The following is a 25919-nucleotide window of genomic DNA, read 5'->3' on the forward strand; positions in this document are numbered from 1 at the left end:
CCGGCCGGCCTTTCCGGATCAGGTCTACGCACGAAACGCACGACGTATGTTTATTCGAGTGCTTTATTTATACAATCTCGTAATAAAAATGAATAACGATTACGAATTTTTGTCGGGAATGTCGATTAAAGCGACGGGCGATTGTCGGAATGTGTTACTTTACGCAGATATTTGCAAGTAATAGCGGTTTTCGTCTCACGGTCAGACCGTATACTCATATAGGTTACAATTCCAGTGAGTATGTAGATTTTAATACCACAAAATACACAAAAACAATATACACAATGATTCCTATTAGCTCAAGAAGCTCTAAACATAGTATACTTTTAATTAGATGTAATATGTTGAAAATTCAGATTGTCAATAGTTATTAGTTACGCAGTTGATTCTCGTTGACTCGCGTAACCGCCAAAACAATTTTGTCGTTCATCTCGTTCGTTTTGAAGACAGGTTCAGTCCGTTCAGTGTCGAATAAATCGCGGAAAGTATAAGGTTTAAAATAATCGACATTATGTGCGTAGACACGTTCCAGTGCAAAGCATGTTTCGTGTATCGCGACGTGGCATATTCGTAATGTAAATTCGTGATTTTTGTGTAAGTAAAGTGATGTAAGTGAAGTGCGGGTTGATTTTCGTTCGCTAGTGTCAATAACAATAAACGTGAATTTTGATGTTCATCCATTTTTCGATGGAACAGCTGCAAGGAAATCCAAAACCGATTTTGCAGCAGATGGACCAAGCAGCAATATCCTATATAGCTGGTGAATATAATTATATATTTATTATTTAAATTATCTATAGAATTTTGTGGTAATTTATACATATGTGATTAATTTGTATTTATTAAATATTTGTTATATAACCCTCAAAAAAATGTTTTAATAACTTATTAAAACATTTATTAAATAATATAAATTTTTAAATAATTATTCACGCAATTTATTTCATATAGTTATGTTTTAAAATAATTAGTATTTGTTATAAAACTCGTAATAATTAAAATATATTAATAGTTCTCCAGGTGTAATTGACTAATGGAATTGAGATCGAAAGGCAAAACCGAAGGCAAAATCTGCAGCAGACGAAGCAGACTACAATATCCTAGCTGGTATATACAATTATTTGTTCATTATTTAAAAATATATGTAATATCGCACACACAATTACTAAAATTATATTAAATATTTAAAATATTTGAATATATTTATTAGAATATTTAATAAAATATATATTGCATCTTTATAAAAATAATGACAATTATTTATACAATTTTTTGCACATAGTTATGTGTGTTTTAATTAATATGACAATAATTAAATATTATCAATATCAATAAACTGCATGGTTAATTTATAATAACTAAAATATATATATATATATATTTTTTTTTCTACAGGTGCAGCTGTGAGAGCGTACTTAGCTAGGATACAACGACCAGTGAGTGATTTTTTCCATATCGCCAATTGCTTTTTGTTTGCCATTTCTTCAGTATAACATAACATAACAATAATATTATAATTTTCTACTTAATAATGTTACTGCAATTAATGTCTTGTACCTAATGGATTCAAATTATCTCAAGATATCTTGAATATACATTTTGTAAGACTGTTATGATTAAAAAATCTTAAAAGTCTTGAATGTCTTGAATGTGTTAAATATTTTGAATAATATAACACACATGTATATATGCACATTCAAGACTTTTCAAGCTTTCAAGATTTTTCAAAATTTTTAATTAAAACAATCTTGCAAAATGTTTTAAGATTTTTTATTTTCAGTCATTCTTGGTTTACTTAAAAATTTGCAAGTAAGAATTTTAAAATCCCATTGAAAAATTATAAGTGGGAAATTATAACATTGATGTTATGTTACTGTTGGTTCGTGCTTACTGAATCGTTACTAATAACTGCTCTTTGACAATCATATTATTGTCTGAAATTGATATTTTAAAAGAAATAATAAATTATAAAAATACTTTCTTTCTATTTTAACAGTAAAAGATATTATTATTATAATTATTATAAAAAATTTATATTAAAAACCAGAATATTGAAAACAGATTTTGAAAATATGTTTAATATAATTTTAATTTTTATAAACATATTTTATTTGATCTTATAATTAATGTTATCAATACAATTATTCAATACAATTAATCAATACAATTAAGTGTTTACAAAAAGAATAAATTGTCAAAGAACAGTTTTGGGGACATTGAATTTGTTGGCGCAACAAAAAACTAATGGTTACTGAACACAATTGTTTATAAAGCAATTGATGTAATTGACTCCGTTTTATTACTCGCGTTTCGTTGAATGCTTTCTACTTCTTTTCTCGGATATCGTAAAACCGGAAGATCGTTTAAACATGCTTTGCGAGAAAACTCCTTTTCACACAGTAGCTGAAAAAGCACTAACTTTTCTCTCATTGAATTCTTTTATAATTAACTTTACATAAATAGTTGTTAATATCTATAAATCTATAGCATAGCTATATACAAAGACAATAATTATTTTTATAATTATATAAACAATTTCTAGCTTAACATATAAGTCATTTGAGACACAATGTGCGTTATATTTCGCTTTTGCATTTTGTATACTGAAGCGTGTCAAATTCGTGACTTAAATATTCGTGATTTTCGAAAGTAAATTATGCGAATTGATTTTTGCATCCCCTTTATTTTTCGATAAAGTAAACAAAGAACAAAGAACAAATTTAAGCTAGTATCTGTAGTGGGTGAAGCAAACTGCAGTACTTCAGCTGAGGTGAGTGCAATTCATTATTTAAATATATTTATAATTATGATAACGCAGACATACACAATTGTAATTGCAGGTAAATTTTCATATATTTTCCTTTTAATTTTTTCTTTTATTTTATTTTTTCTCTTGCGTTGTTCTACCGCCACTTTACATTTACTTACATAATTATGTTAAACTGAAAGTACAACTAGAGAACAAAGTATACTATATAAAATTATTTAATTTATTAACAAGGTCCGGCTTCTCTTTATCTGATGTTACTTATAAATATTAAAATTTATTGCATAATATCTTTTATCTTTCACTGTTCGTTTTATCACATAATTTAGCAAATGTAAAATAGTGGAAATACAAGCTAAGAGAAAAAATGAGAAAACAAGGAAAAATTAACCAAAAAAATTTCAAAGCTTGACTACATTAAAATATTTATTAGTTATTCAACGCGCGCAAAAGAAATTGCCGGTTGATCGATGCATCTTATATGTATGTATGAAGGTTGAAAACAAACTTTCATCAAAGCAGGAAACATTAGACGAGGGACATAATCTTCTACTTTCGATCCGGGATTTAGTCGGAGTAGTCCGCTATAGCGCGTAATTAGGGGATTAAAAGGATAAGTGCTTTCTCAGGTACACTTGCACGTTTTATTTCGTTATGAAGAAACGACGATTATCGAGAAGCGAGCGAAATTTCATGATTATTGATCCGGCGGTGGATTTTCATGGCAGCTCTTTTGTCGGCGCGAATAATTAGCCGCGCACTATATTAGGATTGCGCTTGAACGAGATTGATGTTTCGTTGAAAGGCTTCGTTTGAATCGTTTCCATGGGAATAATCGAGGGAGCAGCGAGGGTGAATGAGATCGACATGAAGCTGGGAAAATTTGAAAAACTTAAACCGTCTTCCTAATAAAACTTGTAAAAGTGTTTACTTTGAGAGTTTTACGAAATTTAATCCCAACAATGTTAAGTGTTCAAATTCTTCTAGTATATTCATTACTTTTTTACAATCAAATGTTTCGATCAAGAATGTGAAATAGGTCATACAAAATCTGCAGAACAAAGCTAGTTTTATATTCCGTAAATTTATTTCACAAAAAAACAACAATGTTCTCTTTTTATTCGAAGATCAATTGAATATTATCATAATCAGTGTACGATAAATGAATTATCATCTTTAATGCCACTTCTTGATATGAAAGCCGATACAAAGATCGAAATAACATTATACTGCTGACATATTCCACATGTCAGCGTAGCCGCATGAATGAAGATATAAAAGTAGTTCATCAACGTGTCGACATTGTCGAGCCGATTGGCCCGAAACCCTTCCGGTACCCTTTTGTAATAATGTATTCGCGTCTACTTCCAGCAGTGGAATAAATCGACCCCAGCGGACCCACTTGTTTGAAACCCCTTTGATATCCAACGCGGACGTCTCTTTGTTCTCTGATACACAAAATTTCTGAGTGACCTAGCCGCGCAAGTTACAATTAATTCTATCGTCGTGTTTGTGGAAATGGAAATTTGACATTTTGATTAAAACTTTCAGCGTAAAATTTCAAAGCTCATTGCTGTTGTAATATACCATTTTACCTAACTTTTAATTTAACATTCTTACCTTTTAATTTAACATTCTTACATTTTTACTAGTGTTGTTAATTTTTAATTCAATTCTTTTACGACAAAGATAACATTGATAAATGTATATTATATCATAAAGAACTTTCATGTAAAGTATTGTTCACTTTCGCGCGACGTTTGTATCATTGCTAAGGGATGAGTCATACTCTTTCTGTCTGTTTTTAACCCGTCGCGGCGTCGGAGGCATCCGGGGCGTCGCGAGGGGTTGGAGTTTAATCTAACAGCCCCTGGCTCACTTTGCATGGCCAGGAACGGCACTAGGCTCTACGTGAAACGGAGAGAGAGAACTGGCCGCGAGGGGTGCGTTTCCCTGACTGCCCCCAGGGCAAACTACCGCGATAACCTCGGACGAACTTCTGGTATGAATAACGTTTGCCATGAATTATCATTACACGGCACGAGCCTACGCACCTTACGTCAATCGTGTGAGGGTGAAGGTCAAGCGAGATTACGATAAGTGAACAAACATCAGGGTTGGGCGGCTCTTGTGATGACTACAAAGTGAAAAGAATAGAAAGAAGGGTTTTAGCGAAATCACTTTGACACCGGATATAAAATACTCCGTGGAATTAATCGTATACTGGAAGAAAATGTTTAACGATTTAATAAAGTTAGAGCATTTTTCTTATACGTTTCAACGAGATACGGTTCGGACGTGACGATATCGGGTTTCTGTAAGACGCTATAAAGTAACTACGCGACAGGCCGCAGTCGGTAAGGCTCGTACAACATTGATGCACATTTCAGCAATTCACGACGATGCGACTCGAATGTACCCCGAGGGTCGTGTATCCGTCCCCGAAATGGCAAAGCAAGGTATCCGTCCGGGTATGTTAACCGCAACGTCTTGAGGTTTTCGACGCCCGGCTTTCTCATCTGAATTTCGATCACGCAGGGTCCAAGCCGAGCGTGACGTCATATCCGGAATACATCTCGGAGAAGTCGATGCGTGCGAAAACGAGTGTGTGTGTACGCACCTGTCGCACACACGTGACCGCGTAAGCAGATCGCGGGGGGGGGGTCGCCGTGGGGTCCAACCTCCTCTAAGATATTTGACGGTCTCCGCATTGATTTCGTATCGTGTTCATCTATAGAATTTTAAAACTTGAGCGGCCTCTTCGCGTCGGTATACATGCCACACGCATGCGACGCGGTGGCGTCGAATGTCAAGGGGGAAGCAAGATCGGTAAAACGAACCATGCGCGTCGCTTCGTCTCGGGTGCCACCCTAATTCTGAACTGGTATTTCGTCTCTATCGATAAGGCGATTGTGTGAAATATACACACAGGCTATCGCGAAGTTTAATATTGTGTGAGCAAGACTTGGACAAACAAATCTCATAACAAAATTAATGGGTGAAATAAATGAGCTGCAATCCTAGTTTCAGTAAACACTCTTCTCTTTTTCTCATCGAAACTTTTGTGTCAACAAATATTTAAGTGAAAAACAGAAGAGTGTTGACTAAACTTTGACTTTGACTAAAGCATTGGTCTTGCAACTCATTTATTTCACACGTTAATTTTGTTAAAAACGTTAAGACCAGAGCATCATATTGTATTATTGAATATTATTTAATCAAGAATCTTTTAAATTGAATTGATAATTAAAATAAGATACATTTCCGTCTTAAATAATAATTTAAATATAATTCAAAGAATTGTATTATTTAAGACGCAATTTATCAAAACTGATGGAAATTTGATGTAAATAATTTTAACTGTCACGATTTTTGTGATTTACAACATGGGGAACTATAGAATTCTGCTCGGTATGAAATATAATCACTTGACTCAAGTTTCTCTCATGCATACACATAAACAAACGCAGGCTAAGTAGTATACAAAAGGCGAACATCAAAGGCGCGTTTCGTTCCGAGCACAGAGCGTAAATTCCGGCGTAACCTCGGCAAGTAGCACGATAAATTCTCCTTTTGGAAAGTCTTCTGTCTCTTAAACGATTTCAATGTTGAGCCACGACATTCTGGTCTTCCCTGAGCGCGATGTACGGCGACGGAAGATCATTTGCGGTTGTTGGAGCTACGTTCGGAGTTGAAGAGTGCGACGTTTACGAGCCCGAGAATAATTTCGCAGCGATCCACCCTCCACGGTTGAAGAAGCTTTAAAAGCTTTTACGACGCCCGACCGCGTCTTACTCTCCACCCTTCACGGCTTCCATCGGGCGGAAGCTAATTAAGGCAAACGGGGAATGCGAGTTGCAGCTGCAGGAAACGCGTGCCTCTCGATCCAGAATGGATCGGGGGTGGAGAAATTCCGCCCTCCGGATGCCGCAATCACGACCGCGTGCGTCTTCGCGAGCCTACCGATGCGGAAGCACGAAACGTGATTCCGTCTGATGCTCAGATCACGAAAAGTCAACTTGCGCGGGAGACGTCGTCGGGAACGCAAACGTCGCTTTGTGTCTCGATAAACGGTTTATGTGGCGCAACGAGGATGCACCAGCTGCTTTCCTCGATGGACCAGAATCATTTTCTAGAAAGGGTGGTACACGGTGGTTCACCCTCGCGGACATGTGTAACGCCACATGGCACACGCTATCACTAACGACGCATTCAACGGAACGGAACTGTACCGAAAACGGACGACGAAACACGGCTGGCATGTGTCGTCGCGCACGCGGTAATTGCTTCGTACGTGTACACATGGCGTAATTAGTTCATAATTGAAACCCTCGGCAACCGCGCGAAGCGACGGCTACTCGTGCATAAATCGCCACGGAGGCTGTAATCTTCGAATCTGAAATGCGCGCTGAATTATTGCCGTGCCAGCAGTGCATAGTTACATTGCAATGGAATGAATAGCATCATTTTTAAAGAACAATCATCAAGAATCGATATTACGCTGCATTGCGTTAAACTGTTACATTTAATAGGATTTTTTTTAGCAAAATGACGGTTTTAAAATGTTTTTTTTTTTTTATTTTCGTTGAATTGTAGATAAAAAGAGGTTATTGCGCGATGGAAATGTATAAAATCATGTCTATCCGTCGAGACGTCGCGTCGATAGTTTCAACAGACACTTGACCTGACATGGCGTTTCCTCCCACCTTATCCATAGAGTGCTGCATTACTTTGCCAGAGAAAGCTTTCACAAGAAAGCAGCCGCCGCTAGAGAATAATATTCAAAACAGTGAGAGTCACCCCACCAGCATTTTCCATCCGAACGGTCCGCGTGTATCGTCGCGACGAGGATATTCGCCCGTGCTGATTCCTGCCATGTTTACGTCAAAAAGAGGAAAACTTGTCAGGCCGCGGTTTCGGCTCTTGTATCCCTGGACATGCATTCGATTTCCATGTAAAAATTGTGAAAGGAACGGACAGGCAAAATAACGTGCCGCGCGACGATGTTTCGGTAATGACTTTCTCTTCACTTGAAGCTGAAGAGCTGATGCTGAAGCCGCGTCAGAATGTTTTGCCATTAATGAAGCTTTGAATTCACAATGTGCTTCATCGCACAGTTAATTCCTTCCGTAAAGGAAGTCTCTTACGTCGAAATCTTGAATCTACAGCGACAGCTAGTCACAATGTTCTTTCTGAGTAATACAAATTTCCGCTAAAATTGCGAAGACACGACGAATGAAAGCGCTATGGACGTGTGAATGAAATCGTAACGCGAGTTGAAAATCGACTTCCTTGGAGAGGAAGTTGCGGAGTTATCGAAGTGAAAGGACGGACGCTCGTGCATCGTGGCCATCGTCAGGATAAAAAGTCGCCGACGGAAAGAAGTTTTGCTACAAATTGTCGGACGTTTGATGGACTTGAAAAATCTATGCTTTTATGTTGCACGAGGGACGAAAAAACTTGGCACCGAAAGTTCCGCGCGACATCGGTATCAGTATGTGTCACGAAGAACGGAAATATCTCACTAAGTAAATGCAAACAAACCAGGCGTGCCGTTTTTCCGCGGAAAATTTCATTACTCCTTGCTTGATGGAAAAAGTTTTCTTGCGTCGCGACGCCGGCTGCATAATCGATAAGTAAAACCGCGGACGGCGAAACGCGTGCGTTAATCAAGCTCGATACTACAAACTCTCAGCTTTTTGCAAATCTACTGTATTCTTAACGTGTTATATAAATTCTTGTTAGATTGTAATTGCTGAAATGGAGAAAATTCGTGCATTAATTTCGCTATGAAAATGATTATAGCAGATTACGTAGTTTACAATTAAACCGCGTATGCTCGACCTTTCGATTAACAAGAGTTACCCGCTCTTAATCAGCAATTTATAAGCGTCTTGGCTCTCCTCTCAGCGTCTTTTTACCCTCTCGACGGATAATCAGCGAGTTCCCTTGAGCAAATTTGCCCTTCCAGGCCGAAGCAGGGGCAAACACTTCGGCGAGCCTCGCTAAATCCTCAGAATACACTCGGGTAGATGAGCTCAACCGTGAGCAAAGGGACAGACGATTTCCCGCTCGACGACGGTACAACACGACTCTCTCGCGGCAATTGACCACCATGTCGCGCGTGCGAGATCCATGGGGTTTCCCCAGGACACCTTAAATCTATTGTCTCGATTCGGGCGAATGCTACAGTCGCCAGAAATCCCCCCCCCCCCTCTCGTGCCATTGATCTACGCGAACCGTCTGCGCGCCAGCTTTACGATCGTTTAAGGTAGCACTCGAGTCCAACCGGGATCCCATGACTTCAATTATGGATACCGGCCAATTGGAAAATAACTCCTGGGACACACCAGTCACTTCGCGTATGCATGACCGACCATCGGGATGGGGAGGGAGCGAGAAAGGGAAAACGCGAGAGTATGCGCGAGCACACGCCGGCTCCTGTTGTGTTTATGATACTGCTTAATTAGAGTGGGGCCGTAGACGGGAGACCGCGGGACAGAAAAGCACACGTCACTTTCGTTTCGCGTTATGAGTTACTCCCTAATCTCCATCGCGAGCCTACGCGAGTCCGAGTCGGATTCAAATCACGTACGATGTTGTATTAAACAAGGTGACAGATCATTTTTTAACCGACAAAGACCAACTTTACGCGACCAGTTTGCTTCAACCTGGTCTTACTTACGGCGCCTTGTTTGAGGAAATAGATCGCTTCCTTTTTTCACGTCTAATCGGCTGTTCTTGACAATACCGGAATAGAACAAAGGGCGGGTGAAAGACTTAAGAACGGAACGTGAGATGGAAGGAAAATGAGACGCCGCGATTTCCCGCGCAACTCTCCCCGGAGGAACAAATATCTGGGCGTTACTCAAGGTTTCGCTTCATTGCGATGCAACGTCGGAGCAGCAGTATGATAATCAGAAGGGGGAGATCTCGCGACATTAACAAGATTGATAACGGATCAGCACGAGGACTGACGGGACTATCTGTGATGGATGCTACGCGAAAAATCTGCGCGTTTTCCCCATTTGCGATTTATTTCGCTGTTTTTTTTGCATAATAAATGTCAAAGTTATACACAAAAAATAAAATATGAGAGAACAATTGACCAATGAATCAGGTAAATTAATTAATATCGAATAAAGTTGCATTAAAGAGACAATATTTCAATTTATTTTGCGATCTGGCAGTGAAAGCTTCATTCTGTAACGAGGGTCATTAAATTAACATCGTATCCCGACCGTCCGAATGCGTCCGTAATTAGGAACGATGCAGCGAAATTACGGCAGGAAAGCGAACAAGTTCCGATTGCGATTACTTGAATTCCTCTTATTCGCTATTTTGTAGCGCATTAATGAAATATTCAATTAATGAAATTGTTATTCCACGATATTTTTACACACAATACGCAATGTGAAAAATAGATAAGGTCGAATAAACAAACTCGCCGCGAATTCAGAGAAAGCCAGAGATCATTGGAAAAGTCGAAAATAAATACCTGGTGAATTATTGAAACAGAGAGAGAACGGCGCGTAAAAAACACTCTCGCCGTCGTCAAAAAAGTATCACCCACTCGAGTCCGCGGAATAATGAAAAAAGGGAGTCGAGAGGAGGAACGAAGGGAGAGGCACGTCGGCGTCGATAATGCGAAATCGCGCGTTCTGCAGGGATAAACAAAAAGGCGCGGCCGAGGCAGACAGAGCATTAATCGCGAGCGCAATCGATGTCGGTGATCGCTTTAATCTTCGTCCGCCATCGATGTGCGTGTGGATAAGCATGCATACGTGAACGACTGTGTGCGCGCCCTTTCGTACGAGCTGTTCATCGGACCTGAACTTGAATTTGGCGCATAATCAGAAACGGGAGTTGTGATTGCGCATTGAATGATACGTATTGACAGATGTTACATTCACATATGTCTGTTCAAAATTCCTCGAAGAAAGAAAAGAATTCCCTTAGGAAAAACAGAAAGATGAAACCATAATATCGACGTGAACATACGCAATCAAAGTTATAAGGTACAAAAGCTTTGAACTATCCTGCAGTCCAGCTTTTAGCATTTGCATATCATCGTGTTATAATTTAATCCGATAATTGAAACTCCAACATACTCACACCATGCGATCGGTGTGATATACTGACAGTCGTCATTGGGTGATCATTATACTCATGGAATCTCGCATCCGCATTTATCCAACCACATCCGATGATATGCAGCTTGTGCGATTCGAGGGTGCAACCTGGTTGCGAATCGACAGAAATAGAGAGGCAGGTACATGATTGCCTACGGCCATCAGACGAAACAGACTTTACAATTGTTTTCTTCGTCAACAACTGCGCTGTTTTTTATTCTTTGACACACGTCCGCTCGGCGACGCGACAGAAACATGGACGCAAAAACTGACATTTAAAATACGATAAAAAATAAAAATTGAGTGCCAAAATTTTATACAATTTAAAAATATTGTGTAATATGTGTATTAATATAATCAAAAGAAAAATTATAAATGTCAGTTTATTTTTATAAAACTGGCAGACATTTTAAAAAACATTTAATTACATTTAATATTGAACCACTTGCTTATTTACAAATTTATAAACTCGATGATCTAATTTTTACGATATTTTTAATTGCGATATTGAAATATATTTTCGTGAAATACTCTTCGTAATTTTCATGCAAAAATACGCGCTTTAAGTCAAATCAATCTCGCGTCTTAAATTTCTCTTGTTAAAAATCTTTATAATTATCTACAATTAACCCAGTTTTAAATTATTTAAATTAGTAAAATAATGTAGATATAAATAAAATTCAAATTTCTGCAATAGTGAAGAGAAACGATTGTTTTGAAGAAATGCGACACACAGATTTGATGTTTATTAACAATTGCCCTGGAATTCTTAACTTCTTCGCTATTCTTTTCCGGAGAAAAGACCGGTTGGAGTACAGAGCGTGCCGCGATTTCTCAAGCGTTATGGAAAAGCGCGACGAACATAGCGGCCGTTGTCGAAAGCGCGTGTCGTCTTTTGTGTGCATCAAGCATTCTCAACACGAACGCTGCCAAGAAGCCGCCGCGAGCGACAAGATGACGGAGGCCCGGGAGTGGTGGAAAAGTTTTTCTAGACTTTCTGATCCGTGAAAAGCAGCGATTAAGCGATTTATAAGTGCAATTCTCCCTTTTACCCGCATCTGCCGTCGACCTACTCGCTCCTACGCCCTTTCTTGTCTACAATTCGCATCAACTCCCTTGCTCTCGCCGTCTTTACGATAATTCCCTTGACATGAAGCTTTTGAGGCTCACACGATGCCTCGGTCGCTTTCACGATTTAACGTGATGCAACATAAGGCAACGGAGGAACGCCGAGAATGTAAAAGAATCCATCGCCCTCGGGGACATCGCTCTTTCATTCGCAAATGCAATTGCAACACGCGATAATCTCAAAACGAATTTTAAATGACAGTTGCTCGCGTCATTAGTCGTAAAAGTCGCAAAGTTATTTGAAAAATACCGACTCGCAGTGTACTACAAGTAACGTAAGAGAAACAGATGTCCAAGCAATTCGTCGTCTCACTGGAATACCTACATAAAAACTAAAACTACCTTGAGTGGCTTTATTTGACCGTTGGATGTCCTTTACAAAGTTCTCGATCAGCAATAGCAAACTTCCGTTACGGAAACCCAGGAACTTTTAAAAAAGATTTGGATCAACGTAAAACGCGATGTTTCCAACAGTTGTTGAAAGTAACAGACAAAAGTTTTTATGAAAAACCAATGGAGAAATCGGGGTCGACAAAAATACGAGAAATATGATACATGCGAAAATAACATTGGACGAAATTTATAACTAAATAAGAAGTCAACAAGAAAGAGGACGCGCGAGGCAATTATCACAACGCAATAATATGTAGTAATTAACGTAATTAATAATAATTATTATATTTCTCGACTAAATGCAATAATAAATTTTTTTATAGTGAATGAAGCAATGATTTAACGTATCTCTGGCATAAATCAGGAAAAAAACGCCGAATTTAGATAAAACGCAGCAAAGCGATTTCGAATGATTGATCTGAAATACGTCGACGCGAGAAAAAACCGAATTACACGGTACGTTAAGGATGTCCTGCGAGCACATCAATCTGGATCTGGCTCCATAAGACTCGGATCGCACGGATCCCCTCTTGTGCAATTGCACCGGGGACGCAATGACTCACGCGTTTTATTGTGTCGCCTTGCCGCCTACCAAAATCAATAGAAGTGACATCACGCGTAATTATCGGCGGTTAAAATAGCGCAAGCTGATTCAGCCGATCGTAATAAGACACACGTGGGCGTTACATGCCGCTTTCTGTTAGCAGAGTCATTATCTTCCTTCGCAAACGAAGTAGAAGACCAGTAGTTAATAACTAATAATAGCTATGACAAACCGAGTCTATATCACCGGCTATTTTGGGCTCCGCGCAATTTCCATCGATCAAATAAAGATATTACATCACGGATTTTTTCCTTTTATAGATTAAAAGTCATTCAATTAGTGTGCGGAATAAAAACGTGTCGAAGGAATTCAGCGCAATTTTAGAGATTATTCAGAGTGGAACCTATTTGTGATCAAGGCGCGCGCCTTTGCATTTCGATTGCACGCCTCTGCATTTCGATGAATTCGATTAATGAGCACATCCGTTCGTCGCGTCGTCCGTGTTCGGGAACTGGGAAAGAGACCGACGAGCCGCTGGAGTCTGGGCTTGGAGCGGCGCCAACTCCAGAACCATACATACGAAGGATTTGACGGATCTCCCAAGTTCCCGAGCAACTTTCCGCACTGCGGGGATTGCGGGGATGAATCGAGGGTGGGATACACCCCCTCGTGGGATGGGTGTATAAGGATGACGACGTTGATAACCAGAACGCCAGACAGCGACACGAAGAAGAGGAATTTCTTACTCTCGGCGCCCCGATGTTTGCGTTTCTGATTGGCTAACACGATTCACCCACATCGCGTCCCCTTCTCCCTTCTCTTTATCTTCTTTTCTTCTAATTCTATCCACATCGTCCGTTCTTCCCTTCCGTTCCCGCCTCGTCAAATCGGTCATTATATAAAGGAGATAACGCTTAAGATCTTCCACTTCGCCCTTCATTTGCCGACCTAATGACGCAATTATTCCTTATCCCGTGGATCCACATCCGACGCTGCACGAGGATGATAGCACGTGAAAAACAGTTTCCGAAATGATAAATAATTAGGTTCATTTTTCTACTGTATCATGATAAATGCAGACCGCCGAGAATTTCAGACCGACGATGACTATTCTTCTATCAGCGCCGCAAAAATAACGTTTCACACTACTGAATCTACATCGCCAAATAGAATTGCGAGTTATCCGCCGCATCGAAACTCACGAAGCATATCGCGATCCCCACGGACGGCGTGCAAAACCTTTTCAATTCATCCGTCGATTACAGACAAGAACGTAATAAAACGAGAAAAGAGAGCATCGTGCACAGGAACGTAGTTTTCGAGAGGCAATGCGGATTTTTTAACGCTTGAGCGCTCAAAAGTCGGACCGCGAATGAATTTAGGGAGGCTCAGTAGCAAGCCGCGAAACGCGCGCCGGAGAGGCATCGCGCACAAAAGGAGGGAACATGTTAAAACGAAAAGTCATGAGGAGGTGAGAGTGGTATTTCCGAAATGCAAGGGTGCTTCCGCGTGCCAAGGGTGCGAGAGCTGGCTGTAACATTCGTGTTATATACGCGGTTGTGTGAACGTGCGTATATTTTTTCTCGCCGTTCCGCCCTCTTTGTCCTGGAACGCGGACCCACACACTATAAATATGTCCCCGCGCTAGGCTAGGCGAGGACCGTGCTATTCCCATGGCGCAAGCCTACGCCATCGGTGCGTAAAGGATCTGACATGTATAGAGCGTGCCAGGATCACCCTACGTCTTCCTAGCCGCAGCTTCTTTTTCGCGAAACAATTTTTCCCGAGTGAAAATATCAATGCCAGCTATCATTTATCGTATTTTAATTTGACATTATATATATATATATTGCAACGAAATTAATTAAACTAAAATTAAAATTCTATTGATAAAATTCATTTCAAATTACTCAAGCTCAAGAGAGAATATAAATTTTATCGTTTATTGTGTTTCAGAAGCTTATCAAAGCTTTATATTTTCAATTATCTTGACTTTTTTGTTGTCAAAACATTAATTTTAAATTGACTAAAAAATATATAAAAAGATTGTAATTTTAGGACACGTTATATCATTGAAGCCTGTAGCGCATTTCGTATCGCCGCGGCATAACAACAGTTTGGGTCATTTTATAGTGTTTAAATCGACGGTGAGCGTATTTACGCTTCGCGATGTCGTAAACGAAACTTCAATATCGATATTAATGTCGCATGCGATTGCGCAATAGAACGTTTATGACGTTATAAGCAAAAAGTATATCGGCAACATCCTAACATTCTATAATTCAATCTGATGACATATATCGAGCGATTGCGTTAAATTGCATAAAAATCAATTCTTTATTAATATAAAGCGATCTTTCAATACATAAAATTTGTTCTATTTTTTAAAATAAAAAATGTGAATAATATAAAAAATTGTTGCCAATACAAAAATTCTATGTTCTTTCAGTTTCGCGTAACGACAACAACTCTGTCTTGCAAAAGTTTCTCCGTAAGAAAAGTCGTGCTTGTACTCAGAAACACGTTAGTAAATTGTGTTTGTTACCGTCGGCAGTTGATATCATTGTAAGGAAGATATATGTAATGCTATTTCACCCGTCAGTACTGTGGTTCCAATGAACTAGGACTGTATCTGTATGTGTGTGACCGCGATATGCGCAATTATCGAACTATTCATGCGGAAATAATATGTCTCAATAGCTTCTATGGTAACGGTGTGTCAAATTTGCGTGAGGCAAATTAATTTAATGCATCTATATGCATAGTGCAAATGTAAATGTCGGAATTACCGGAGAATAAGATTACCGGAGAATAAGATTTTATATCTACTTTGAAGCATTTCGAGTTAGTGGATAAGCTACAATGTGCGAGCGCGTATCGACTATTACTTGATAGGGATTAGAGTTACTTGCGAAATAGAACATGCTGGTAGTTGGTAGAGTGCAACCCTGAATGCAGAAAGTTTTGTCCGACGCAAGCGGCCCACACAACAAGCACGCGTGTATACCGGAAGAATTCACATATGTATTTCCGTAGGAGTTTACACGATGGACACATAGCATCCCTGATATTTAAATGTTCTCTAGCATTGACGTTGTTGTTTAAAAATAACTAATAACATTTGTCGCAGCCTGCAGCTCCATAACGCAATAAGAGCAGTTTAAAATAAATAATAAATCATAAAAAATCTAAAGTAATATGTAACATTTTTGCATATAAATTTATTATAAAATGTAAATAAACGTGTAACGCTATTTCGCCATATTGCTTTATTCTGATTTTAGCAAAAAGAAGTATTTCTGTTTTTTTTTTGAAGATAAAAATAATGTTTAACAATTTAAATATTACATTATTTATCGTTATTGATCGATTTAATGATATTTGAAATTGAGATACTATTTGTATCGTAGAATATAAATAATCATTTTACAAAGCGGTATTATTGGAGCACATGCATGCACACAGAAAGAGTACGAGAGCTTTAAATTTCGTTTCAAAGCATTTTCACAAGAAATACCGGCAATTCGCTCATAACGCGGAATATATATATGCTAAAGACTATAAACGCGGCACTTTTGTCGCAGTTTGTTGCCAGCGTGCAGCATCCCCGAAAGTCGTCAGGCTTTAAAGTTGCTCATGCAAGCGCGAAACAACGATGTGTTATAGCGTGCAGTTGAACCCTCTCGGATCGTTGTCCTATATATTCATACAAACTCATATATCCCATTGATATTTCGCTCCGTTGAAACGCGGCCAGCAGCCTGGGATGCACCGTGCTGACACGGCAATGCAATTATCCCCTCGAGATCGAAGTCTACTCAACGTTCATTCGCGTACGCTGCTTTACCAGTCGTTGACAATGTTTTCGAAAATAAAAATTGCCCGACCTTGTGTCACCCCACGCTTTTAAGCTGTGTAAATTGCAGTGTTATGTAATAGTGGGATTCAGCGATTTCAGATACGAAAGAGATGAAATAAATCAGTAATCTAATAATCTAATAATATTTTTTCTGTCACACGGTAAATTAAAAAATAATCACAACAGATTTATATATTGAAAAAAATATATATCTTTACGAAAATTTACTGATTAAGGCAAAGATTTGGGGCACTATTCGAAGATTATCAAACTACACAGTTGTTTATCAATAGAATCACAAAGTGAAAGCTTAGTATTATGACAGAAACAAGGTTTAAAACAGATTTACTTTTATGTTTCACGGGAATACTATTAATTTAACGGGAATAAGACACTCAGCGAAGATAAAAAAAATCTACTCCGACACAACCGCATCAACCAAAGGATCTACCCACGTGTTCACGAATATATCTATCACTGCAGGCACTATATTACGCCGCATCTCGAGACAGAGAGTATAAATCTTTAAGAAGAATCTGCAATCCTTTTACCAGGAATAAATCATCAAAGAAGATGTATCTCGCGGTATATAATCTCATCCGTCAGCATCACAGCTAGCTCACAATTCAGAAAATTCCGCGTCCACCGCTGGGAGTTGAACGAACTTGAGTCACGGGCAAGAGATGACAGACGGATCAGATACGGAAGGCGAACGTATGTTTACACCGATAGCTCGACGTAGAACGGACGTGTGTACGTGCGGCCACGAAACGTCGTCGTCGCGCCGTCAGCTCGGTCCAGGAATACAGAGGAGCACGTTGAACGGAAGGCGGCTAGAATGGACTCACCTATATGCCGGGATGCTGCAGCAGGACTCAGGCTCCGGGGCTCGCGGCCGGCGCAGACCGGATAGCACGGCGTGAATGTTAAGCACAGATGCAATATCTCCGATGACGCGGCTACGCCGCTCGAGTGGTCGGTGTGGACTGCAGAAAAGCCCGCAGATGATATCAGAGACTTAGGGGAGTACTGCATGACATCATCACCGGCCAATCCGCGCGTGCCTACCGGGGCGCACGCGCCTTCTCCGGCCGCCGGGGATGCTTGCGATATATCGCAATCGATTGCATCCCCGACTTCGCGCCCCCGACGACGGAGCTCTCTGTCGGCGAGGCTTCATCCCCGGGCTTTGAAATGTGGCGCCAAGTCCGCAGCTTTGCGATACGGGGTAGTTTTTTTCTACGCATTCTTCTTCAGTCCGTCGATTTTACTTGATTGTCAGAATTTTGTATCAATTCCATATGTTGACTTCTTTTAGTTTAGCTTTCGAATTTATTAATCTTTTCTCATTTGAAATCTTATTATCGTCAGTGATCGCAACTTTCTAATTTCGGTCAATATTTCTAACGATTCTAACAATTTTTGCTAACGAGCTACAAATAAAAAATAACGCTAATATATAAACTTTAGATAAAATAACTGATTTATCAGTTTGATACTTGGCAAGAACAGACGGCGCTACATACTATAGATATCTCTTACCACACCAAGACGTAACACGGATAGATAAAAGTTGGCTGATATCAAGTCAAACATACGACCATATAAATCTTACCCGAGCAACGCTCGATAAAAGCGTTTTGCGTACATCGCAATGTTCCTCGCCGGGTCTCTTGCGTAGACAACAGGTAAGCTTCTTTGTCACCTACCGTTGCCGCGGCAAGCTGCACTGAAATATGTAAAATTATTCCCGGATATTCGTGATGCCGAGATCGGCTTACCTAGTGCTGTTTTCGAAGCATCGGGATATCGTATTCCTCAGGCACTCACGAATATCTCTTCTCGCTCCCAACCCACTGTTACAAGCTTGTGACGCAAATATGCGCAACCGGCTACAGGTGCGAATAAGGTTCGTGAAGGATCATTATCATACTCGTGAATACAAAAGTCTCCTTTGTGAAGCGCGAAATCGCCGGGCGAGAAAGCGGGTCGAGCGCCAACAGCTTCCAAAGAATGCTGCAGAACGGCAGCGCGCAAACGTACTTAATTTTCTGAGAAAAAGTTTCAAGCTTTTAGTTCGTCGACTGTCTGTGATTTAACAGCGGAAAATTCCGCTTCTCGTTTTTTATTCTGAAATAGAGGAAATCTGGAAAATAGATATTGTAAATGTTATTTCTAACCATATAGAAAACAATATTGCAAGGTTTTCTATTTCTTCTATTTATTCTACTTTCTATTTATTTTCTCAAAGTAATACACGGCGTTTGACAGTTTTACAGAAACATCCATCAATCTCAAAAAAGCTCGCTCCCCCATAAAATGGTAAGATCAGGATCTTTCTGAATTGATTTTACGTTTCGTGACTTTGCTTTCGGATGTGGGTGGGATATGTGCTTCGCGTGCTTACAAAGCTACAAGCGATACACGTGTGTCTACACATGTTGGAAGTTTGTTCCCTTCGAACGCGCGCTCGCGAAGATGGTATGAGGAATGGCCGAATTATGCGACATATTGCACGATTCGAATCCGCCCTCTCGAACATAGGCGGATATTCGGGAAGAAAAAGCGGTGTTTATAAGGGAGGGGAATTGTTTCAAATTTCATTTGACTGATTGCGCGCTGCTTTGCGCTGGAAAGGTATATTGTATAAATAAACAGTATCTGTATAAAAAAATTGAAAGATTCAATTCGATCGTAAAGCGATCAGTCACCGAAAGATGTTTGCAGACATATAAAAAAAATTAATTCAATTGCAGTAATTTACTTTGACCGATTACGGCTTATCTCCGTTTCAAGAACTTGATAATTTCCTCGTGTAAAAACCTAACGGGATCAAATTGCGGCCGAACGATGGGATTTCGAGAGAGATCGATCGTATTCTGCACGTAAGCTGGAAATATGTTCGAATCAATCACAAAGCCAGCCGCGAGATTAAGCCTCGCAACGACCGTTTCGCCTTCCTTTATTGATCAACGATGCTTTACCGCTCGCTGAAATTCGCTGCACGGCCTTTTGGGACGAACGATTGGAGATTACGAGGCTAATGTGCGGATAGCTAACACCGTGGAGGGCGTTATACAAAAGATAAATCAGCAATTTTAGGAGCCGCTACCGCCGCAAAGCAGGGATTGAATGTAATTACCGGTAAACCCAAATATCGATGCTAGAGGAAATATTACTATCGATAATAATATTTATGTCGACATTCATGTTGTAAAACTCAAATAAAAACCTTTAAAGAAACGCTGAAAAAAAACTGCGAGATCTCCATCGGCCCTGACACTTAACCTACTTTTTCTAAATAACGACGGTGCTTTTCATCAACATAACGAGCTATCTCGAAGCTGATTGCATCATAAATATCGCGTCGCGATACATTCAGGGCGAATGATGCGCGCGACATCCGCGCGAAGGAGAATGAAATCGTGCGAATATCGCGCGAGCGAGATTTTCCGGAAAAATTTGATGGCGCAATATCGTCGCGAAAAGGGCAGTAAGAATAAATTGACGTCTTGAAAGAGGCTCAAGGTGCTTGAATACTGAGCCGTCGCGAGCTTATTTCGCCCCGTTTCTCGGTACGTATCTGTACTCCCTCAATACTTCGTTCTCCCTTGCTCAAAAAGAGGGTGAATTGAGTGGCACAAAGGAAATTTATTAAATACTTCTCTCACATCGTCGCGTGATTTTTCTCTCTTCTCTCATTACTTCGTTCTCTATTAATGTCCAAAAGCAAGTGCTAATAAGCAAATTAAAAAATGATCAAGGAATATCGGTAGACTTATTCAACCTGTTTTTTTTTTTTAATATTTAATTTTTGTGAGAATTGTAAAAGTATTAAGAAAGTTCTTGTTGCAAATAACTGAAGTCGCTGTAATGGAACGTTGAATGTTGTATTCAATTTGAGATTCTTCGTAGTCGCCATGCCATCATTGCGATCCAACGCGTGTTTCCATCTCGCAGATTTACATAAGTGACTTATGGTCAGTGAGTATTACCCTCACGGCAGACAGGGTCGTTCAGTCGTATCTTTGATGCGACGCTCGCGCGCGTGGGGATTTAAATGAGGGACGGTCGTTACGAGACCCGGTGTGGAATATCATACGAAAGTATCTGGTTTCGTCATTCGCGGATATTCGCGTGTGATGTTTGCGAAAAAAGCAATCTAATTTTCTCTGTTTTTTCGAACGACTTTTAGTACTCACTTTCTATTATCAAAACAATAGTGACTATGCGTTCATTAATATTATATTGATTAAATATATGTGATTAATATTTTATTAAAATTTTTTTTATTTTTTTGTTCTCTCTTCCAATATTAACGGTTTTAATGATCAAAATTTAATTTTATAAAAAAAATGTAACGTTTAAAAATTTAATAATAGGCAGATAAAACTGCATTATCGCAACAAAATACGTACCGTCGATAATTGTCGATGTTACGTAACCATTCAGTTAATTAATTCGAACAATACTTCTCTAAAGGCCGTAATTTTGCGGCCACCGCAAAATTGTATTCATTTAATGCAGAAAATCCATTTCCCTTCTAATATCGATGTCCTCCTCATATTGCTCTACTACACCTCACCGTTCGCAAATTAAATTAATGCTGTAGAGATAACGTCCCCAGGTTCACCGTGTTCAAGATTAAATAATGCTGTACCAGCGGAATTTTTACAAAGATATATGGTGATGCGGGATATGATCGTAGATTTAATTTAAAGATTATGAATCGCCGGAAACGCGTAATGCGATATGCGGCATGTACGCGATGCGTTCATGATTACGTTCACGCACGTTACCGATTTTTCATGTATAATTAGCTGTCGCTGCTTAACGAGCACGTGATACTACTCGAAATGGAGATCCATCGTGCGTATATAGTCCGTCTGGCAGCAAGAGGGTACCGCGACTCTTCGTACACATCTATATATGGTGTCTCAGATTTCTCTCTCAACTCATCTACGGATTCTTTGAATAATTTGAAGTCGATTTTTTTCCGATGGAAAACGGGCGATATCGCGTTTCAGTCGGAGAAAACATCGATTCTCTAATTTACTCGGCGAATCCGTATGTGAAAAAAAAAAGTACGAAAAATCTCTGCGACACTGTGTACATTACACACAGGCCGTATGAATAATCGTTAATTAATTCCAGACACGACGCGAGCAAAACGACCCGCCGGCGGAAAAGCACGCCCGCCTTATATTTCCAATTTTTCACGCGCATATGTACGAGCATAATAAATACCGGCGGCGGTTACCTTTCGGTGATGCGAAGTGCATAGCAACGAGAAACAAGCATTTTTTTTGTCCCTTCCCGGCGTATTGTCCCAAACGGGCGCGAGCGTTTTATCTCGCGCGGCATAACGTGGAAACGGTTCTCTATCATGAGTGAAACATTTTATCAGATAAAGTCGCGCTATCGGTCTCGGCAGATAAGGGAACGGTGACAGGCCCGACGATGACACACAGTGCCCGTACTTTCGGAAGTGTACGTATCGCTCCAGCAATTTTTTTCGCTCCCCATCGCGTAATTCTTGCTTCTATCGTCGTCTCTTTTTCGTCTGAAAGATAACTAAATAAAGTAAGTTTTTCCATTTTTAATCTACCGTGATCTAATTATTAGCATCAAATAATATTAATAGATAAATCGTTGATTATCTAATAAACGTTATTATGGAAAAAAAAATCGGTAATATAAAGTTATTAGTCTGATCGAATTAAATTCACAATTTATAAAATATTCGGTTTTCAATACGATTGAATATTCGATAATAAAATTTAATGTATTGCGCACAATTAAAACACGATAATACGTGTGCGTGAATGCGGGTTAAATGGCGGCAACAGTGTTTTCCTCGTGATCGTTATCGGGTCAAAATTCAAGACCAGCGCGCACTTGATCAAATAATCGCAGGCCGTATCTGAGCGAACATACTCGCGCTCGCATCCGTCCTAATCCTATTTGCACTTTAGCCGCGTTCCTTTTTCGCCTTCTTAAGTCCTCCATTATTCTATATTGAATTGCACATAAATCTTCATAGCAAAAGAGCAACTCGGACCGCCGCGTATCCACCTGCGAAGCCGAAGAGTACGAAGTAATTTCTCTTCATCTCCCCGCGTAGGAGCGGAGCGAGTGGCGGCTTTTCTCCCGACTTGCACTCCGCTCAAGTATATTCGTCTCAATCTCGGCCCGAAAGACCGGGTAACAAGGACACCCGAAGGACCAGTACTAAATAACCGTCCTTGCCGATAGATCATGGACACGCTGTATCCGAATCTGTACGAGCGTTTCAAGACCGAGGGCCTCTGTCCCGTCTGCCTCGTGGAAATGGAGCTCATGCCCAGGTACTCATGCGTCAACGGACACACCATGTGTCATCGCTGCAAGCCTTACTACTACGGCTGCCCGACTTGTATGGCGCCGTTGGACATCGAGATTCAGCCGCCACCGCAGACGGACGCGCCATCGCAGATACATTTCAACGCGCATTCCTCCATGCCACACGTACGCACCTACATTCCCAGCGCACCGTCCATGAACGACTTCCTGGATCGCGAAAAGAGGGCCTGGGAGTCGTCGTCGGACAATCAACAGCTCGAGCCGTGCACGTATTCTCATCTGGGATGCTGGGTGAAGCTGCCGGAACATCTGCGGACTCTTCACGAGTCGAGGTAAAGTCAGAAGATTCAAGAGTTTTTTTTATTTTAAAATTTATGAGGAAGTAGGCTTTTTGATACGTACAGTTTCGAGATCATTTTTATCGTTGATTCGTCTATTAATCGCGCGCGGAAAGCCGCGTGTTCAGCGTTATTAATGTCAGAATTATAATTCGAGATGCCAGTTTCGGCCGCACTTGGAGGAGGAGCGCATGCCGACCGATCTCCATCACAGTCACGATGATTTGGTGGAGTGCTCGTATTCCGCGGTAGGCTGCAAGGTACGAATGATGCCGTGGAGACGTAGCATTCACGAAAAGTTTTGCAATTACCGGGACAAGTTCGAAAGCGTGAACGCCATCGGCGACGCATTCGCGTCCGTGACGATCGGCGATAACGATTACGGCGGCGATCCCGAAGAATTGGTGCAGTGCAAGTTCCGGCGATACGGCTGCACGGTGAGCATGCCAAGGAGGCGGAAATACATTCACGAGCAGAAGTGCAACTACAAGAGCCATCAGGCGGACGATGGGTTTTTCCCTTATCCCTCGGAGCCGGAATTGGATCCCGAGGAGCAAGTGGAATGCAGATGGTCCGAGCACGGCTGTCGGGTCCGGCCGAAGCGTTACCGCAAGCAAATTCACGAGGATAAGTGTAATTACAGAATGGTGGAGTGCACGTACAGGGATTACGGATGTAATGCTATATTTACGCCAGCGAGGAAATACGCTCATGAGGGCAACTGCGAATTCGCCAATTAAGCTAACGTTATCAATTAGTAAAGTAATTCTTGCGCGTGGAAATTCAGAGAATATGTGTATATTTTATTATGTTTTACGGAACGCGCCGGTGGAAAGCACGCACTCTCCTATTCTTCCGTTGCGACAAACTTGCAACTAAATCGATGCTAACGAGTAATTAACCGATAAATCGGACAGATTTATAGCAATTTTATTAACTGTTTCATTAACAAGCTGTGTGCGCAAGCCGGATTTGTCGAGATAACAATAATTAACAACAACAAAGCGGATTCAAGCTCGGCGTACCAAGACGCAGGACGATTTTACAAAAGCCATTAACAGCAATTTCCAAGAATCCATGGGATAATACGAAAGGAGGATTATTTACTCTCTCTCTCTCTCTCTCTCTCTCCGCGTCTCTCTCGTTATTCTCCATCCCATTCTCGCGCGAGATAGTGAGACTTGCGCCTGTCGTTCGGGGGATCATCTTGAGCATGATCGCCCGGAATGAGGGAGTGATGGCGTGGCTGGGATATCCAACACCTGCAGGCTAATGGCAGGCCTCCCCGTGCGCTCACGATCACTCGACGAAACGACACCTACACGATTATAGCGACCATTTATAACGTCGGCGCGTGCAAAGGATGGGAACGGCTTGATACGCGATTATCCTGATGATATCCCGGCGTCTCGAAGTGTTAGTCTCGAAGTCAATAAAACAAGTTGATCAAGCCGAGCAATTCGCAATTTCTAAAGAAATTATAATTTTGTATATATCTAATTTGTGGTATTTTAATGGTTTTAATCAACGGGCATTTATGGTAACCTATTAAGTTAAATTATTAATTTAGATGTTAAAAAAGGAATTATAATTTTGTAAATATCTAACTTGTGATTTTTAGCGATTTTAATCAACGACATTTGTGATAAATTGTTAAATTTAAACAAGCATTTAATATTAAATTATTATAAATGCATTTAATATTGAATTATTTTAAATGCAGAATAATTTTTCACTGCGGTATTATTACTCTTACGGCGATAAATTTGATAATATAAAATAACGTTTATTCAATATGCTGCGTGCAAGATATTGAAAAATCAGCAATGTTCAAAGCCTGCAAATAAAGGGCGCAAACGAAGGCTGAAATCTATTTCTTGTGCCATGAAAATCTGAGATATTCCCATGGGAGAAGGCGTACATCATCGTCCCTACTAAATAAATATCGAATGGACCGTGTCGCGTAAAACTCTTGTCCGTCTACTGCGCAAGCGGTCCATCATCCCGACTGGTCAGAACTTTAACGTTTGGCGGTGGCCCCGACTGATGGACAAAGGGGTGCAGGAACTGTTTTACATAGTAAAGACCAAGAAGGACTTCTACCTCTGACCAATGGATGTCTTAAAGAGGATACTGCACCATAGTCTTGTATAAAGAGAGAGAATACCATTCCAGTTTATATCCGGAAACAATCAGAGTAACTCTTATTCAACGCAATGTCAACCCCTCGATCGCTACCCTTTACCTCCTCTAATTGCGTTTCGGATTAATCGCTGATTTTTAATTAGCCGAGTCACAAAGAGATTGTTTTTCTTAAAGAAGATATTCCATTCTGAGTTATCTCTTTCTTGAAATATCTACCGCTATCTGATTCATGCACATAAATTTATTTCAAAAACGCATATTATAAAAATTT

The 25919-nt window shown here is 40.2% G+C and overlaps 2 protein-coding genes across 7 annotated transcripts in view; one reads left to right on the forward strand and one right to left on the reverse strand.

The window, feature by feature from the left end:
* LOC105670018 (uncharacterized) lies at window positions 1-25365 on the forward strand. 4 transcript variants are annotated; one of them, XM_012363299.2, is made up of 5 exons: window positions 1-760; window positions 1013-1107; window positions 1396-1436; window positions 23079-23497; window positions 23661-25365. In XM_012363299.2, exons 4-5 carry the CDS (start codon window positions 23082-23084, stop codon window positions 24241-24243), a joined length of 999 nt encoding a protein of 332 aa, XP_012218722.1. In that variant the 5' UTR covers window positions 1-760; window positions 1013-1107; window positions 1396-1436; window positions 23079-23081; the 3' UTR covers window positions 24244-25365. The 4 variants fall into 4 exon arrangements, with proteins under 4 accessions (XP_012218722.1, XP_012218717.1, XP_012218720.1 ...); XM_012363294.2 differs by lacking the exons at window positions 1-760; window positions 1013-1107; window positions 1396-1436 and adding an exon at window positions 22269-22313; XM_012363297.2 differs by lacking the exons at window positions 1-760; window positions 1013-1107; window positions 1396-1436 and adding an exon at window positions 22285-22406.
* Window positions 1-25919, reverse strand: part of hwt (heavyweight) — a 126504-nt gene that overhangs the window by 59103 nt on the left and 41482 nt on the right. Inside the window, exon 1 of one of the 3 annotated variants that reach the window (XM_012363289.2) lies at window positions 17672-17889. The exons of the other annotated variants lie outside the window; for them this stretch is intronic. Within the exon in view, the coding sequence (XP_012218712.1) occupies window positions 17672-17858 (187 nt within the window). The 5' untranslated portion in view covers window positions 17859-17889. Of the gene's footprint in view, window positions 1-17671; window positions 17890-25919 lie in introns of those variants that run through there. 3 annotated transcript variants of the gene reach the window in all.

The sequence above is a fragment of the Linepithema humile genome, chromosome 7 (assembly GCF_040581485.1).
Source record: "Linepithema humile isolate Giens D197 chromosome 7, Lhum_UNIL_v1.0, whole genome shotgun sequence".
NCBI lineage: Eukaryota > Metazoa > Arthropoda > Insecta > Hymenoptera > Formicidae > Linepithema > Linepithema humile.